Genomic DNA, 18,241 nt, shown 5'->3' with positions numbered 1-18,241 from the left:
AAAAAAAAGAAATGTCTCTTCTTCTCTTATGTATAGATAAGAAGTTAAGCCCATTTTTCTAATTTTTTGAGACAATCTCAATCTTAATTCCTCTCGGATTTCTATATACATTGTTTTATTTATGTTCAATTGACTAAAACTATAAAGTGTCTTGATGTATCTAGAAGGGCATGCAAGATTATTATATCTTTTAAGGTTGATTCGCAAGAACCCAATTCTCTTGATTTTCACAGTTTTATCTCTCCATCTTACTCTAACCCATTGGGTATGGCCAGAGATCCGAACTCAAATTTGAGCCATCCACAAGCTAGTTGCTAGTGTCTATTAAAGTCAAACGACAAAGACCAGTCGACCGATTCCTCCGACCGATCCTGATTTTGGACATACTGATCCGACCGATTCTAGGGTTTTGGGAGGGGCTGATCCGGTCCTCGATTGTAGTTTTTTTTTTTTACCACCTTTGCCCTAACTGACACGAATGCACACAGGTAGTACGGAACTCCAGGTGGGGCGTGGCCCTGACGCCACCTTCTCCTCTGTATAAATATTTTCCTCGACCGTTTTTCGTTCCCTCCCTTTTAAATCAACTCTAATTTCTCCTCTCCCTCTCTTTTTCCCTCTCCCCCACGCTCGCTCACAGGTAAGCACTCCGCGCCTCTACAAATTCTGATAGCTTATAGGGTTTATACGAGGAATGTCTCGATTTGCAGAGGATCGCTTTCGTTCTGTATTTGAGATGAAGATCGCTTCGTTCTATATTTGACAGGAAATTTCATTTTTGAACAACCATGTCGGGACCTGGATCTGTTGCAAATCCGAATCCTAATAAGTCTTTCGAGGTTTTGAATTCTTGATCTCGAAGCTTACCTACTGCAAGTATTTCTATGTTTTGGTTACTCGGTTAGGTTGTTTTCTGATGGTTTGTTTCATACAGGTTGTTCAACCTCCGACGGATTCTGTTACTAGCCTTAGTTTCAGTCCCAAGGGAAATTACCTTGTTGCTACTTCTTGGGACAACCAGGTTTCTTGATCGCCGCCACAATTGAGTTTTTCCATTCTTTTTTTTTTTCTTCGTTATTTTTTAATCATATCCTCGCAGTGCTTATTCTGATTTTTGCTAATTTGAAGTGAAGATCGTAACCATATATACGCTTTCTTTAATTTTATTTGTTTTTATAAATTTCTTTCTTTCTTCGACTGTTCATAAAAATCTAATCTGAAATATACATTTCGTTGAATGTTTGACACTTGTTAGGTTAGATGCTGGGAGATCATGAAGTCGGGGGCCACCCTCAGCAGTGTGCCGAAAGCATCGACTAGTCATGACCAGCCGGTAATAAGCCATCAATGTGTGGGATTTTTGCAGGCGCCACTATTGCATTTTTTATATTTAGAATTAATATGGTATATCTGTAGGTTTTATGCTCGACTTGGAAGGATGATGGAACGACTGTGTTTTCTGGGGGTTGCGATAAGCAAGTTAAGATGTGGCCACTGATGTCTGGTGGTCAAGCCGTGACCGTAGCAATGCACGATGCACCCATCAAAGATGTTGCTTGGATCCCACAGATGAATGTTTTGGTTACAGGAAGCTGGGATAAGACCCTGAAGTGCGTTTTGATTTCTTAATTTATTTTCTTCATAACAGTAGATTTCTTACCCATCCAAGTAGTTTAGTGGCTGAGTTGACTGAATAAGTAACTGTTGTGAATAAGTGAATGGGGATAATCTGTTGATGGTTTTGCTAATCTGCTTAGGTACTGGGATCTTCGACAACAGACTCCAGTGCATACTCAACAACTTCCCGATCGTTGCTATGCACTATCAGTTAATCATCCTCTAATGGTCGTTGGCACCACTGATCGAAATTTGGTTGTGTTTAACTTGCAAAATCCTCAGGTATTGATTAATTTACTATTTAGTGGTTATATAGTTGCTGAAATACTAAATTCTCATGTCTAGTAGTAGTAAGTATAGGTTTGCTTTTTTTGATTTGCAGGTCAGTCTTAGAGGGTTATAGGCTTCAGTAGTTTATCTGAGCATATATCCTGTTATGTTATTCAAAATTCTCCACTCTTTCTACCTCTATCTACATGTGAGCTCATGCAGATTCATGCCAAACACCTGATTGTAGGATCCAAAAAGTTGGAATCTACACGGCAAAACCTGTTGATGCTTTTATGTGCTAACCTTCTTAATGCTCCAGAATTCCTAACACTAATTACTGGTTTTCAGTTCTCAATTGCATGCCCTACATATTTTACGTCTAAGTCATTATGTACATATTAACAGACAGAGTTTAAGAGAATCACTTCGCCCCTGAAGTATCAGACAAGATGTGTTGCAGCATTTCCTGATCAGCAAGGTTTCTTGGTAAATTCCTTTGTTCTTTTCACCTATATTTAAATTTGTTAAATGGTTCCTTGCTTTTATCTTTCTCATAGTTTGGGCAGTAACATGGAAGCATGTTATTTGATGAAGGTACTTATTATTTTCATTATTGTGTTACATTTTTGCCATTATATTAGAAAGCATATCATCTGCAGTTTCCTATGAAAATTAGAATATGTGATGTTGCATGGCCTGTTGTGGAACAAATATAATGTTTATCATGTAACGTATCCAATAATGGCACAGTTGGTTCTCTGTGCTTGTTGTTAGATCCAATCAGGTACACACTTTACCTATTAGAGACTATCAGTTTCCTATGGAAAATGGAATCTGATGTTGTTGGCCTTGCTGCTGGACAAATATAACGTTTATCATGTATGTTTCCATATGTTGCACAACTGAGGGGATCTCAGTTTTAGATTAGATTTTTCTGCGGCTTATGATCTATCTATTGTAAGTACTTAGTTTGAAAATAGAGAGGAGAATTTAGTTACCTTCAAACGTGGGCATCATAGTAGCCATATAGATTTCTTCCTAACTAGAAGGTTTGATAGATTGTTATGTAAGGACTATAACATTATACCAGGGTGAGCCTAACCACAACATAGATTAGTGGTCATGGATATATGACTCACTATGAGAATTATAAGAAAGGTGAGCTTATTGGTAAGTTGGTGGAGCTCAAAAGGTGATACTTTGAAATCATTTACTGATAAAGTGGTCAAACAAGGAAAATTGGACTTCGAGGGAGACACCAATACAATGTGGAATGAGATGACTACTTGTATTAAAATTTTTTCTAAAGATGTCCAAGGCGAATTGAAAGCAAAACACCAATTTCTCTAGGGAGACTTGGTGGTGGGATGATGAGGTTCAAACAACCATTAAGACTAAAAAGATAGTTTTAAGATATAACAAAGGACTAAGGATGTGGAGGATCTACGAAGGTATACATTTTCTAGAAATGAAGTTAAGAAGTTTGTGGGAAAAGCAAGGGTGAAGAAAAATGAATTTATTTATAACAATCTGTGCACAAAGTAAGGGAAAAAAACTATCTATAAGATAGCTAAAATCAAGGAATGGAAGAGTAGAGATCTTGATGTTAGATGTATTAAAAGTGAAGATGGTAAAATACTAATAAAGAGATGAGGACACCACATTTCTGTAGCCTACTTAATGGAGACACTTGGAGTAATAGTGACTTAGAAGACTGCATTACCTACCAAGACACCACATGTCGTAGATATATACGAAAAATTAGGGTTTCTGAAGTAAGAGAAGTTTTAAGAAGGATGATAGTAGGCAAGGCACAAGGCCCATATGAGATCCCAATAGAAGTGTGGAAGACGTGAGGAATTTGTGGTTTATCTTGGTTAATTAAGCTATTTAATAAGATTATGAGCACAAGAAAAATGCTAGATGAATGGAGAATCATTGTGGTTCCGATTTATAAAGGTGACATTCAGAGTTGCAAAACCATAGAGGTATAAAACTAATGAGTCATATTATGAAATTATGGGAGAGGGTTATTGAAACCCACCAAAGAAAAGAAATTACAATTATAAAGAACCAATTTGGTTTTATGCGAAGAAGATCCACGACAAAAGCTATTTACTTAGGAGCCTCATGGAATGATGGAAATATTTTGAGATTACAAGAAGGATCTCCATATGATCTTTATTAACCTGGAAAAAAACTTATGATACAGTCCCTAAAGAGTAAATGTGGCAAGTATTCAAGAAGAGAAGTGGTTCAAGTAAATTTGTGGGCATAATTAAAGATATATATGATGGTGTGGTGACTAGGGTAAAAACTGTAGGGGATCAAGGTAGTGAATTCCCAATTATAATTAGGTTACATCGATGATTAGCTTTAAGCCCCTATTTGTTTGCGCTTATCATGGATGAATTTGTCAGAGACATTCAAGATGAGGTTTTTTGGTGTATGCCTTTTGCTGATGATATTGTTTTGGTGGATGAGATAAAAGTAGGGCTTAATGCCAAATTGAAGTTATGGAGATTAACATTGGAATCAAAAGGTCTTAAGATAAGCAGAACGAAGACGGAGTATATTGTAACTTTAGTTACACTAGGACGGACAATGATATGGTGAAAATTGATGAGAGAGGTTATGTAAAGAGATTATTTTAGGTATCTGTGTTCAATGATAAATAAAGAAGGTCATATAGAGGATGAATTTTCACAAAGAATTAAAATAGGAGGTGCGTCCGGAGTGCTGTGTGATCAACGTATTCTTTTAAAGCTTTGAGTGATAAAACTAGGAAGGATAATGTAGGAATGATCATATTAGATCTGATTTGGGAGGTGCTCTAATACATGGCAAGCTACTAGCAAGTTGTTTAAGGTGGCATGACCATGTTCAACATAGGCCTTTTGATGCTCCAATATGAGGAGTGATTTGATTCAAACTGAAGGAACTAAAAGAGCTGGGGGCAGACCTAAAGTGACCTTAAGAGAAGTGGTGAGGAAAGGCATGCATAGCTTGGGCATTGTATCAAGTATGACGTCGAATAGAGCTGATTGGAGTGCAATAATCCATGTAGCGGACCAAATGGGATAAGGCTGATTTTTTGTTGTTGTTGTTGTTGTTGTTGTTGTATTGTTATTATTTGATTTGCTAGTCTATTACCCATAGGTTTCTCTCACCATATTATTATTGGTTTAGAGCAGTAGAGAAGCGTATCTTTTTATATCCTGTTAAACAACTTGGTTAACCAAACAACCCCACAAACTCCTAGGGTTTTCTACATTTCTATCAGGATCTTATCTGGGCCAGGTGTTTTGCCTGCTTTCATCTTTCACAAGGCTTCTTTAATTTCCGCCACACTAACCTTGTGTACGTATCTGGCGTGTGGAGTCTTGTTGAGTAAAGCAATCTTCTGGGTCATTCCTACCCGAAGTATCTTTTTTTAGTAGAGCACTAATATATTCATCTCATCTCTTCACAATGTCCTCATCCCTTACCATTACTCTTCCATCATCACCTATTCACCTTTGATACACCTCACCTGGTCAAAGTCCCTATCCTCATATGGATGGGCTGGAACAACAGGACAAATTTGAAACTAAAAGTAAGAGGAAAACAGAGATCAGAGGTTACTGACTTACTGTTACTGGAATTAGATAATTAGAGATATATCAACAGTGATGGATGAGGAACTTAAGTTAGGAATCCAACCCAAATTTGCATTTCCAGACCATCACAGAACCACCCCTAGTGGGTTTGACAGTTGCTGGAAATTGAAAAGAAACTAGGATAGAAAAGGAGGGAAAGAAGGGAATCTGACCTGGCTTTACCACCACCCAAACCAAGGCTTTACCACCATTTGGTGCTGCTGTTTCACCACAGTAGCTACCAATTTCATAATGAAGAGACACAAAGGCTGAATAGTAGAAATCATAGGGCATATGCTCCCCTTGCTTGTATTTATAATATTGGAGGCTGTGTTACAAGCTAACACAGATTCTATTTTGAACCAGAACCAAAACGTGGGCTACTTGGACCTGGTTCTTTTTCTTGGAGTGAACCGCATCACTTGTTCAATGCACGAGGGATTTTTATTGTACTTCATTTCATTCCTGTTTTCTGAGTGGATAGTCCCCCCTGCCTATGATTAATTCATTGAACATTGAAAAAGGAAGGAATAGGCAGGGTTAAAACTTAAATAGTTAATTCATTGAACGTTGGAAAAAAGAAAGAATAGGCAGGGTTAAATAGTGTATGGTGATTGAAGTTGGAAACACTCAAGTTTCAACGCCCTTTAATTTAAGGTTTTGTGCTGAGCTCCATCTCAGATACTGGGTAGAATGGATATTGTGCAGATTATTATTTATTTATTTTTTGCATGGTCTGCCTTACAGAGGACAAGTTTACGTCTCTGCAGGGGGAACCTTACATGGTAAGAGGAAGGTTGAAACGTTGTTTGTTCATGTGGCAGTTCAGTCTGGTTTGCTTCTTATGTTCCATCATTTCTTTGGCATTTGATAATGAGCTGATTGACCATGGATCAGCTGAACGTTTAGATTATTATTGGGGATTTCAATGTCAAGGTCGTCATTTTTAAGGTCATCAGTATTTGAATATATTTTTCTTGGTGGAACTTATTATTTGGTCCTCTAGACATGGTTCACAGTTTTGCTGGAATTTCGCGAAATTGTGCAAAATATTTCAGATTTGCAAGGGCTCGAAATGAAATACTATGCGATACCAGGGAAGCAAGGACCATTGTCAAGGCATTGCCTAGGTGTCTAGGCACCTTGGTTGCTTGGGTGGGTGCCTTGGACGTGTTGGTCGCCTTGCATCTGGACCCCCTCCGATGCCTTGGGTCACCTGGACGCCTTGGCAGGTGACAACTATGCAAGGACTGCTTATATTTTGACTGAAATTTTGGTCAAAATTTTCGTTTTGCCAAAATTTCAGCGAAACGTTACTTTGACCATTGTTCAAATACCACATTTCGAATGACCCCTTTTTCTCTTTTCATTAGTGAACCTTGGAAAACCCAGTTTTGGTGCCTTCTTAGCCAAATCGTTGCTGTACAAGGTTGGAACAAGTATTTGGGTAGTAGAGGAACGTGGTGGAAGCGACGATTTGCTACGTTCTTGGAAGATTTGTGTAAGATTCAAAATTGGAGGTATATCACTTTTCCTTAACACTAATATGAGGGTGTGGGTCAGTCATACACTGGGTCATCATTTGTAGACATCTTCTCGTTCCCAACCCCCCAACCATTCATATTGGCGCCGGTACCGGTTCCATAGGCACCATCTAGTAGCAGTGGCTCTTGATCGGGTTTCTCATAGTTTGGACTTTGGAGATCTATGCCACAGCTTCCATCCTGAATCTGATCGTGATGTAGTACTACATTTGAAAGAATCAAAATAGTAGCCAGTTGACAAAGATCTATACTCAAAGGATGGTCCAAATGCAAATAATGAAGATTAAGAGTGAAATAAGTAGCAACTATGGAGGGAAAACAAAACAATAACCGTGAGGGGAAAAACAGCAATTTCCAACCCAAAATTAGGGTAATAAAACGCAAACAATCTCTGATTTCAATAGTAAACTTAAACAACAAATGGAGGCAAAACCGTAACTATTTGAACACAAGACAATAACTTTTTCCAGATCTTGAGAAGGGAATGACAAAATTGGTATTTTGCAAATATCTCAAGATCAAGCCATCAGAAATGGCCTAAATTTGAATCGATCTCCAAATTAGGGTTATTGAATGCCTGTTCACAATTTGAGTTCTATGGATGGCTGAATTGCCTAATCTGAAAAAAAAAAAAAAAAAAAAAAACGTGTGACATCCAAATTTCTAGAAGACTTGAAGAACAATACTTACTTGTTGTTGGATGAAGAAGATGATGAAATAATAAATAAGAAAATAAGAAGGATTGAGATGGGATAGATGTGGGTGGGATGGCAGGATGACTATCTCAGCTTGGGTCTCTCACCCACAACTATCTCAACTGTTGAAGAATTCTTTCTCAGAATTTTGGGAGCACAAAGCTGCAATTTCATCAATAAATTTATGCATAATTCTGTAGGCCCTTAAAAACTTATATAGAGGACTCAAAACAAACTCAAACACTAAAAAGGAAAGACCTAACCAATTTTTAACTAATTGGGAAGCCTAAACTGACTAGGAAACTGAAATAACAAAGAAAATATTCTTGAAGCAGGACTCTAACTAAACTAATGAATTAAATCTCGTTTTCCTACTTTCTACCCATATTTTAGGCCCATTAAAGTGACTTATTGCAAAGAAAACCCATGGGATCAAAGCCCAACACCTACATAACCCAATCCAAGGTTTATTTCCAAAAATATAAACCCTTGAAGTGACTTATCTGCATCAGATCACTTATGGCAAGGGGTGGTCCTCCATCTGTCCCAAGAATTCCTCCAAACCATCCTTACCTCCGGCTTCCTTCCACCCAAAAAAGATCCAATTATTATTTAAGGCTAATAATGGCTTGGCACAGCAGCTGGGTGTGATCAGCAATGACGAAGGAACCTTTGCAGCCAACCGGCTAGGTGGACAGACCTTGGTCAGACCCCACCCAAGGGACGTGTTCAGAACCAGACCTATGGGATGACCTGCCCCACCTCCGACATTCATGGAGAGAAGACCGCCAAGAATATGAATTTTGATTATGTATATCACACCAGAAATACCATAGTGCCAATTATTGCAATGATGAGCGTTGGCTTGATTAATAAAAAAACATATTCACGTTCCACTACTATGTTTGAGATTAAGTTACCTCCATTATGTTGATGATAACACTTATAAGGCTGCTGTAGAGGCCAGTGTTTCTTCCGCTATACTATGACATGGCCAGCTTTTATGATACAATTGGATGATAACTTGGTTCGGCAGCAACAACAACATTCTGTCATTTTGATCTTTCTTGGAACCTGATGTTGTACTAGGAGTCTTGGACTCTAGGATGGTCATAGGGAAGACTTGTTGCTTGTATTTTACTCTGATATATGTGACTCTTGTAACAAACAATGATTGATGGATGATCTATGAAATGGTTTATAATTTGATATCTATTCATTCCTAATGCATATCTAAGTTGTTTTACTTGAATTATGTGTGTTATAATACTAAACATTGTGTGGAATAGGCCGTATTAGAGAACGTATACAATGTAAACTAGCAACTTAGGGTCTAAAGTCAAACTACCATTTTGGTTGTGATTCTCTAAAATCTAAGTTAAAGGTATACAAGTCAAAGCATTACAACTTACAAGTGTTTCATGTAGTCAAGTAAAGGGTATAACCAAGGTTAAAACACCCCTAATAAATCGTTCCTCTAACCTTGTCTGTACCCCAAAGTTTTGGGGCAGCTCGAAAAACCTTTTGGGGAAAAGGGTATACCTCTAAATTTCTTGCTCAAGTGGGGCAAATCATCAATTTAGATGCATTGTTATGGTCCCAACTCCCAACACTTTGGAGCCCCAATTTTCAAGCATTCTAAAACCTTCCAAACTCCAGACAGGTATTTATTAGCATGTTCCACCAATTAATGTAGGTGATTTGACAAAAAATAACAAATCTGTTTTTTTATATATATGTATAATATATAATTTTTATTTGTAAAACATTTACTCCCCCCCTATTAGGTTAAACCACTTGGAACCCACGATGTGGGTTATAGCCCTCTCTTATCTTATTTAGGCGCTATTGAACTAAATTGACTACTCAAGTACCAAAGGCGACCGGTCCATGAGACTGCCTTCTTCAAAAAAAAAAAAATATATGTATATATATATATAAGGGGCTTTTTGCCTTGTCGCTTCCCAAGTTGTTAACACACAAGAGGAAGTCATCCATAGCAGCTTTATTAGAGCACCAATCATCTATCCGAGACTAAGGCTACTGGTACCTTAGATTGAAGCCTTTCTTTGAACTGCCTTTATTACTACTGCTAAAAGCCTTGAGTATAAATGAGGAATGTATTTGCTTCGTATTTTTCATCTACCATCGATGTCAGAAATAGGGAGCTCGCCCTCCGTGGAAGGAATTAGTGCTTTTATTTGCACTTTTGTACCGGATCCAAGCTGAAATCAAAATTTGGCCGTAATGCAAAAATTCTGGTCAAAACAATGCATTCCTACTTAGTTGTACCCATAATCTTTCCCTGGGAGTCGAATTATGTTATCAATAGCTTCCCTACCAAGTAAAAAATAAATAAAAGAAAGAAAAAGAAAATGCATTGAGGTGTGTTAGGTGTTTGCTAAAAACTCTTGTTTTAAAGGCAAGGTATTTTTATGCTGGCATGCTTGTCCATCAAGAGAAATTAGAATTTGCAAAAACTGTGGATAAACTGTCTAACCCCACCCCAAAAAAGAGTAGACTGCAGCAACAGATAGAATATAAGTTTGGATTAGCTACAAAGTAATTTATTTTTCCACTTTTTTTGTTGTGTGTTGATAGACGTTGTTGTAACTCTTACTTAACAGCTTGAACTTTTGGGATGAGTGGTTGTAACAAGTTTTTCTTTTATCTATAAAATATAAAGTTATCTTTACATGCATATGAGTCTCTCTTATATTGAATAAAAAAGAAGTAAATTAATTCAAAAAGGAAGGCTATGAAAAATATTCTCGAAATTAAAAATGACCATGATCACTTTGTATTACTTGTTTGGAAAAATTGTAGCTTTTTCCACATTTTGGTATACTGCATAGAAGAGGATCTTGTCCCCTCTTGCTTGGGCATTTATGTACTTTTTTCGCTCCATGTTCCGTTCTAATTTATTTGCAGTTTTACTTGGCTTATCCTTTATTTATTGCTGGACTCTGATATTAGCTCTTTGTGTACTAAGTTTATCATTTTTATTGGTATAATTCTCCCCAGCCTTCCCTATTTAATGGTATCTTGGTTATTTTTCACATCTCTTTAGATAATAATTTTGTTTTCCATGAAACCAGGCCTCTATTGCATGTTGTTTTGAATATCATTATTGATTAACTTGTCTTGTTCATTCATATACATTGAGTTCGTAATTTTGATAGAAGCATGGTAACAAATACCATTTTTGTTCCAAACTTCCAATTTTCATATGTTTTTGATTGAGTAATTGTTTGTTTAATGGATCTGTTCTTCGAGATTACTGAAGCTGACATCTGTGCTCAGGTTGGCTCAATAGAGGGGAGAGTGGCTGTTCATCATTTGGATGATTCACAACAAAGTAAAAACTTTACTTTCAAATGCCATAGAGAGGGCAATGAGATATACTCAGTCAATGCTTTAAACTTCCATCCTGTAAGATTCTTGGTCTATATTTAGCTACAAATGGTTTGCTTTGTAGCTTGTTTTAACTATCACGACTTTAAATTTGTTTGGCTAGTCCAAATGGTTATCGTTATAGATGGTTGGATTTTTATTTTAGGTTTATCACTGTTCCAATTGTGCCTTAGATTCTGGCATTTTCAAGGAAGTGACTCATTTGAGTTTAGATGGATTTCTACTTTGTCATACATCCAGCTAAAAGACAGTCTACAGTAATTAGGAAAATAAATAAGGTTCAGATGTGGCAATACATTTTTCATGATATGACCCTCAACAGAAAAAGATTACTGTCAAAAAACGTGATATCAGCATTAACAAAGTGTTGTTGAGAGACAAGTTCATAGCAGCGATGCCCTTTTTGAGTACGTGAACAGAGATATTTCCTATTTTTCTTTGGTAAACATTGATTGTCCTTCAGAGCTTAGTGATGATTTTAATCTCGACCATTGATTCAATTTGGTCCAAGGGCAAATGTAGCTTGCAAGGTGGTCCTATTTGCAATCCCTCCTCTCACCTCTCGAACTAGAGCTCTCTCCTCTAGTCTTGCTCTGTCAGAATCTTTGACGCAGCCCCACCATAGCCTCCATCCATTGCCGATTTATGGGGGTTATAACAAGAATGGAACACAATTTTGATGAACTCAATGATTTATTCATCAAAATTTTGCATCAACTGGATCCATCCTAATGGACTATAGGCCTTTTCTTTGAAGGAATCTAGAAGGCTTGACAGAAGAAAATTAGGCATAAATATCTGCATGCACTTTTATTGGAAATTGCATCTCTCTTTAAAAACCTCTTTCTCTTGTATAAAAAATAATAAAATTGCAGACCAATCATTATCGTGGTGATTTCCAGTCAGTAATTGATGCAATGCCAACCAATGTATCTTATTGGGTATCTGAGGTTGCTTTGGGAAAAAATATTGTTTCTGTTACCGATTATAGTGTTCTATATGTTTCAGATATTCTTTTTTCCCTTCTAACCATTTCCCTAATGGATATCTTCTGAACTTCTGTTTCATGAGGAGGATTGATTTTATTTGTGGCTTGATATATTTTTTCAGAGCTTATGTGGGTATCCCTTATTCTAGGTACACCATACTTTTGCAACATCAGGCTCAGATGGTGCTTTCAATTTTTGGGACAAGGACAGTAAACAGAGGCTTAAGGTCGGGTTATCTTCTTTATGTTATTATTGGTTTTAATGGCATGCCAATTATTTTTATATGATATTTCTGACTTTAAACTAATTACCATCCTTTTTGGAGGATAAGAAATTTTCTTATGAGAAGATAATGTTTTCTGATACATTGTTGGGCACACTGCTGTACAAAACTACTTCCTAAGAGACTTACGAGAAGATTCGCCTAAAAATCTGTCAAATATGAGTTGAAACCTGAGAAAACAATGCTCTCTTTGGACAATTCTGATCCTGAATTTTAAAATGTTGCTGATATGGGAACTAACAGAAACAGAGAGGGGAGCGGAAAGTAGTAACAGCAGATATTAAATAGAGAATGGTATCAGAATACTAGATATGAGAGATGAAATAAATCTGATCACTGTGTAAAGAGATATGGTCTAAACAAACTAGCTGAACAATAGTAAAAAACAGGGCTTCCAGAGGTTTGTGTTAGGTGAAAACTGACCTGATGTGGTGGTAGACTGAATTAGAGTAGGAAAAATAAGGAGTTGCAGAAGTAACAGTGGAATCCACTTACCAACACTTCAGGGAGTCCAACCCAGGACTTGAAGAATCCACCTCAACATACCATGGTTCTGCATGGTTTTACAGAGAAAAATGGTTAGATTTCAATTCATACATAAGAAGTTGTGTTTTACAGCTTTTATTGACCCCGTTATATGGTAGGGCTCCAGCTTAGGCTGAATTATGAAACATTTAAGCCTGGACAAAGTTTTCCTTCACCAGATGGTGAAGTTCACCACTCCAACCTAGGGTTTATAAACCCCTATAGGGTTTTGGTACATGTCCCATAAACCCTCATGATACCTCCTCATGTGTGCATTTAAAAACCCTCATAATTCCTTAGAAAAAGGAAATATGGTTCTAGGAGCTTATTTTTGGGCTAAATCTTTGGCTCAACTATCTAGTTGATAAAATTGAATGTCAAACAGAAACTGAAGGAAGCAGGAAAAGTGAAACAGGTGCTGCTGCTGGGTGGAAAATAAAGGGCCTCCAGAAACAACCCATACCTACGGTTTTCTAGATCTTTAGCCCTTGGCTGCAACAAAACTCTTCCTGGCTTGGAAATAGATGATGGGAATTTATGAAGGCTAACTAGATTTATTTAACCCTTGTTTCCTGGATGCTCCACTACTTGCGTGGGGTGAGTTCATCCCTGTAGGTTGGGCACATTATATTGTTTATGACAGCTCGGACCTGTAGTCCATGGTTATAGGGTTTTGTGATAACCATTCTGTATCACACTCTCTACTTGCACCTTGTGGGGACTGATACTCTGGAGTTATCAAGTGGAGTTTATAGGGCCCACAATTAGTCTCAGCTTTAGAAGTGAAACAAATCCTTACAGCTCTAATCATGCCTTAAAGAGGAGACAGGATCGCAAACGCTTGCTATTAGAGTCTAGATGGGAATACAAGGGAAATGAAATTGGAGTAAAAGGGCCGTACGTACCCAGTGCATGAGGCTCCCGCCACTGTGGGGTCTGGGGAGGGTCATAATGTATGAAGACTTCCCCCTGCTTCGCAGGGAGGCTGTTTCATGACTCGAACAACGACCACTCGGTCGCAATGCAGCAACCTTATCGATTGTGTCAAGTCCCGGGACTCTAAAATTAGGGTGAGGTTTAGATGGTGTAATGGGATGTTGAATTATGTGGGCTTGTGGATTGTAAGCTTTCTGCTATGAATTGACAGGAGAAAGTGTATAATTATTCCAATGCTTGGGTAAAGCTTGGTTTGGTCAAGTTCAATCAGATTTAATGGGTGCTGTGGATTGGGGATAATAAGTGAGGATTTTATGGTGAAATCACTGAAAAATTAGGCCTGAATACAACTCTGTTATGACAGGCTGAAATAGTGCTGAATTTGATTCTGTTATGATGGCTAGATATCCATTGGAATTATCAACTAAAATGTATATTGGAGGTGGTAAAACCTTCACATTGTTGAAATTTAATTAAAAAAAGGAAAAAAAAAAAGTTTTTAGCCTCATGGAACCTCTTGAAAATCCTGTTTCCAGGAATTCTATGATTTCTTAGGGTTGGATATTTCCACACCTGCCTTAATAGGCCATAAAGTTTGATCTCAATCTGAGCTTGTCTGAGTGGCTTGCTTCTGGTGTATGAAGACTTGACTATCTCCTGCATCAGCAGTACTTAGTTTCTAGGGCTGCACTTTTCTCCAAATGTTGTCATACTGTTTACTTCAGCACCCATTTGATTACTTGGCCTCAAGATTTGAGATCCTTCCCCTTACATCCCCATGCTTATGGGAAGATGTTAACTAGAAACCAATAAACATTTTCCAGATGCCAATATAGTTTCTTGATACACTGGCCTTAAAATACCTTTATTGTTCATTAAAAAAAAAAAAAAAAACCCTTTATTTTTGTCTCTGGAAACTAGAGAATATTTTAAAATTAGTGTGCCAAAAGAAATGAAGGGTTCTTGGTTAGGGGTCTGTGATTGTTCGAGTTTGTTATATTGGGTGGTACATATTGTTTCTACTAGCAGTAAATGGGTGATGCACTTATCTTGTCACACTGTTCTTGCTAATCAATTTCAAACGGTTGTATGAGCTAGTATGCACTTTAACCTATCCTCTATATGTTGTAGGTTTTTTCTAATTATTATTTTTCTAACTTCTCACCTAGATGCCACCATCCTTGCTTTTTCTGAAAATCATAATTTTTCTTGAGGACCATATTTTTGCATGTGTCTGATTTTGCAGGCCATGTCTAGGTGCAATCAACCTATACCTTGCAGCTCTTTTAACAATGATGGCTCAATATTTGCATACTCGGTATATCTCTATTTCCATGCAACTTAGTTACCAAGAGAAAAAAGAACAGCATCAATCACATCAGAGGCACTATTTTGCATGCTGAATGACAAGTGATCAAGCAAAACCCAACACCATCCTTCTGTGTTTGAACCCTTCTGAAGATGCCATCCTCTCTCTCTCACCTCCAAAGGGAAGCCTTTTTTAAAAAATGGCATCTGAGGGAATGTGCTTAAAGAACCAAGGTTAGGTGTTGGATTCGTGTAATAGAAAAGGCTTTCCAAACCACAAGAAAGTAGCCCAAAGTTGGAATGGTGCATGGGACATGTGCTTTAGCATGCCCTCTAATTTTCCAGTTCCTGGAAAACCTCTTTGATTTATCAAAGGGGACTCTAGGAGAACTGCATATCTTTGGATGTAAAGCTTTCTTTGAGGAAGAAAAAAAAAGGAAAAAAGGAAGAAATTCTTCATGATTGCACGATCCCATTAGTCCTGATGTTAATGTATTCAATGGCTTGCGTGGAGCCAAAGATATGTTAGCTTGTCAGAATTCTCAAGTGTTGAATCATGATGACGTTTATTATTGCGGTCTGTTTTATTTAAACTTCAGTGCCTGTCTATAGGTGTGTTATGACTGGAGTAAGGGTGCAGAAAATCATAACCCTGCAGCAGCAAAAACATACATTTACCTTCATGTTCCTCAGGTATGTTTCTACTCATATGTGTAATTTCTGGCCTTTATTTCTAGTTTTGGATAATTTAAAAAAAATGCATAGTGTGTGAATCTGGAAACAGAAACTACATAAAATCTGGGCCATAATACCTGTGTTATATGTGTGCCTCACCCACTTTTGATTGGTTGGTATTATTCCCATCATCAATCATGATCACCCTTGGGTTTTTGCTGGCTTTCTCAATGATATGGGATGTGCAGGAGTCAGAGGTGAAGGGGAAGCCACGAGTTGGAGCTGGCGGTCGAAAGTAAATTTCCTCATCTGTGGAGTTGCTGATGGGAACCTTCAAGGCTACTGCTGGTTATGGGAATTTAGTTTGTCGCTAATGATCCAATTTATGTTCATCTTCCAGTTTAACTATGGCAATGAGCGTATGCTGGTTTTGTTGGTCTAACCCCCCCCCCCCCCTTTTTGTTTTTCGGCTGGGATTAAAATTGGTGGTGTTGAAGTTTCATGGGTTCATTGGTTTATTACTTGTATAAAGAACATTCGTTCTTTTTTTCTCCTTTTGGTGGTAGAAAATACTTGTTTTGGTTGTTCCTTGTTCTGCTGCATTTGGTGCTACCTGCCAGCGTTAAAGGATTTTGTTTCACATATACTAGTGGATGGCTCTTGAAAATTTCTGGGTTTCCAATAACCATCGGTTTGTATTATTATGATGCATCGGCAAAATTTTATCTGTCAATTAGACCACCGACCTCAATTCTCAAGCAAATCCATGGAAAGGAAAAAAGCTTGTAAGATCACAAGCTTGGCCTAGAGTCCCAAGCATTTGTTCTGGTAAGCCATAAATCCACATGATGCTCCTTGCTTATCTGATGGCAGGCATGGCTTCAATATGCGCACTGCATCCATGTTCAGGTAAGCCGTGAATACCCTACTTCACAATCCAAACTGAATCTTTGACATGATTCTCCAAGCCGACCTGGTTCATCCATTGTCTATTAACTATGAAGCCCATCTCTAATTAGGTTTCCAGCAGCACAACTGAATTGATCTTCATTGTGAAAGACCAACTGTTGTACATATCTCATTTTAGTAACCAAAGCTGTAGGTAACTGTCTCAACTGTGATTTCAGTATGTCGAAGCCTTCCTGGGTATTTGGTGGTGCTCAAATTGATTGGACATGTTTTTCATATATTTAACATTGCCACTTAATAGAAAAATGCGTTTAGCAATTGCCTGAAAGAGTCATCTCTCTGATGCTTTTGAATACTTGTACAAAGAAGGGAAATGCCTTACGCATGGCCGGCCAAGCAGCTGTGATGGGCCACCATTTATTGTTGCCTAGTCAAAATTTCTCATCTATCTGTGAGAGATCGCTTTCTGAACTGAAGGTGATTGATTCTCTTTTTCCAATTTTAATTGAGCATGTTAAAAGTGAAAATGGATTGTTAACTAGAAGAAAATATCTAAAAGGGGATGGTTCTCTAAGCAAGTGGCATAGAAGAGCACACCAATGAGGTGTGGGCAAAGAAACATTATACATTTGAGGGTAGCGAGATTATCTCATGTGAAGAGGAGAGAGCTCTTTCTCAGGTGACTTAGAGAACCTTTTCACATATCTAAATTCTAAATACATATATTTTGGTAGTTCCATTGGTGTGCCTGATTTTGTGGATGCATTGTGCACAATCATCATTTATCCATTTGGGCATAATCAAAAGGTCGATTTTGCCCTTAAACCTATCTATGCTAATCTAACCAACATGACGGCCAGACTTCAGATTGAGCTCTATCAAGAACCTGACACAAGTAGCCTCAAGTGGTAGTTCAGTTGGCAAGAATAAACACCTCATGATAATCCTCTTAAACTCATCTTTGGGGCCTTATCAATTACAAAAATAAATAAATAAATAAAAGATAACACGACACAAGTAGGGCTGGGAATGGTATGAATGGACATAGAATAAGCCTTTCCCTTACCCTTCTAGTTTTTATTCTTTGGGTGTAAGGCCCACATTTTGGAGATAAGGGGCCACATGGGGGATCCACTTGGGACAGCAAAGGGGCCACTAGGCTACAGTTATTAACCATTAACCTACCACTACTATATTTCAAGAAGGTAGGAAATAACAGGGTTGAAAGAGTGACCTTTCTTAGACCACTGAGCTAGAACTGCATCACTAACTTACTCTTCTAGTTTACTAGTTGAGTAAAATGTGACTCCTTTGTTTAACTAAATGGGTAAGGTTTCCTTACTCTTAAACCCTCAACTATAGTGGTGAGGTAAGTAACTAGTTAATGTTTACTTACCTTTTCCCTCCTTGATTGGGTCAGACAAGAGGGTAAATGGGT

General features: G+C 37.7%; 1 protein-coding gene and 1 long non-coding RNA gene across 2 annotated transcripts; both read left to right on the top strand.

Moving 5' to 3' along the window:
- Positions 1 to 493: 493 nt before the first annotated feature.
- LOC122082975 (protein RAE1) lies at positions 494 to 16,579 on the top strand. The gene is made up of 12 exons (XM_042650721.1): positions 494 to 640; positions 767 to 839; positions 935 to 1,021; positions 1,256 to 1,333; positions 1,417 to 1,610; positions 1,758 to 1,899; positions 2,293 to 2,373; positions 11,068 to 11,196; positions 12,316 to 12,393; positions 15,158 to 15,229; positions 15,832 to 15,912; positions 16,143 to 16,579. The coding sequence occupies exons 2-12, from the start codon at positions 789 to 791 to the stop codon at positions 16,191 to 16,193; spliced, it is 1,044 nt and encodes a 347-aa protein (XP_042506655.1). The 5' UTR covers positions 494 to 640; positions 767 to 788; the 3' UTR covers positions 16,194 to 16,579.
- Positions 4,527 to 7,738, top strand: LOC122082991. Its single transcript, XR_006141525.1, has 2 exons — positions 4,527 to 6,757; positions 6,899 to 7,738. It is a non-coding gene; the product is annotated as an uncharacterized LOC122082991 (long non-coding RNA).
- Positions 16,580 to 18,241: the final 1,662 nt, after the last annotated feature.

Source organism: Macadamia integrifolia, chromosome 1 (assembly GCF_013358625.1).
Source record: "Macadamia integrifolia cultivar HAES 741 chromosome 1, SCU_Mint_v3, whole genome shotgun sequence".
NCBI lineage: Eukaryota > Viridiplantae > Streptophyta > Magnoliopsida > Proteales > Proteaceae > Macadamia > Macadamia integrifolia.
This window is presented reverse-complemented; position numbering and strand designations above follow the sequence as displayed.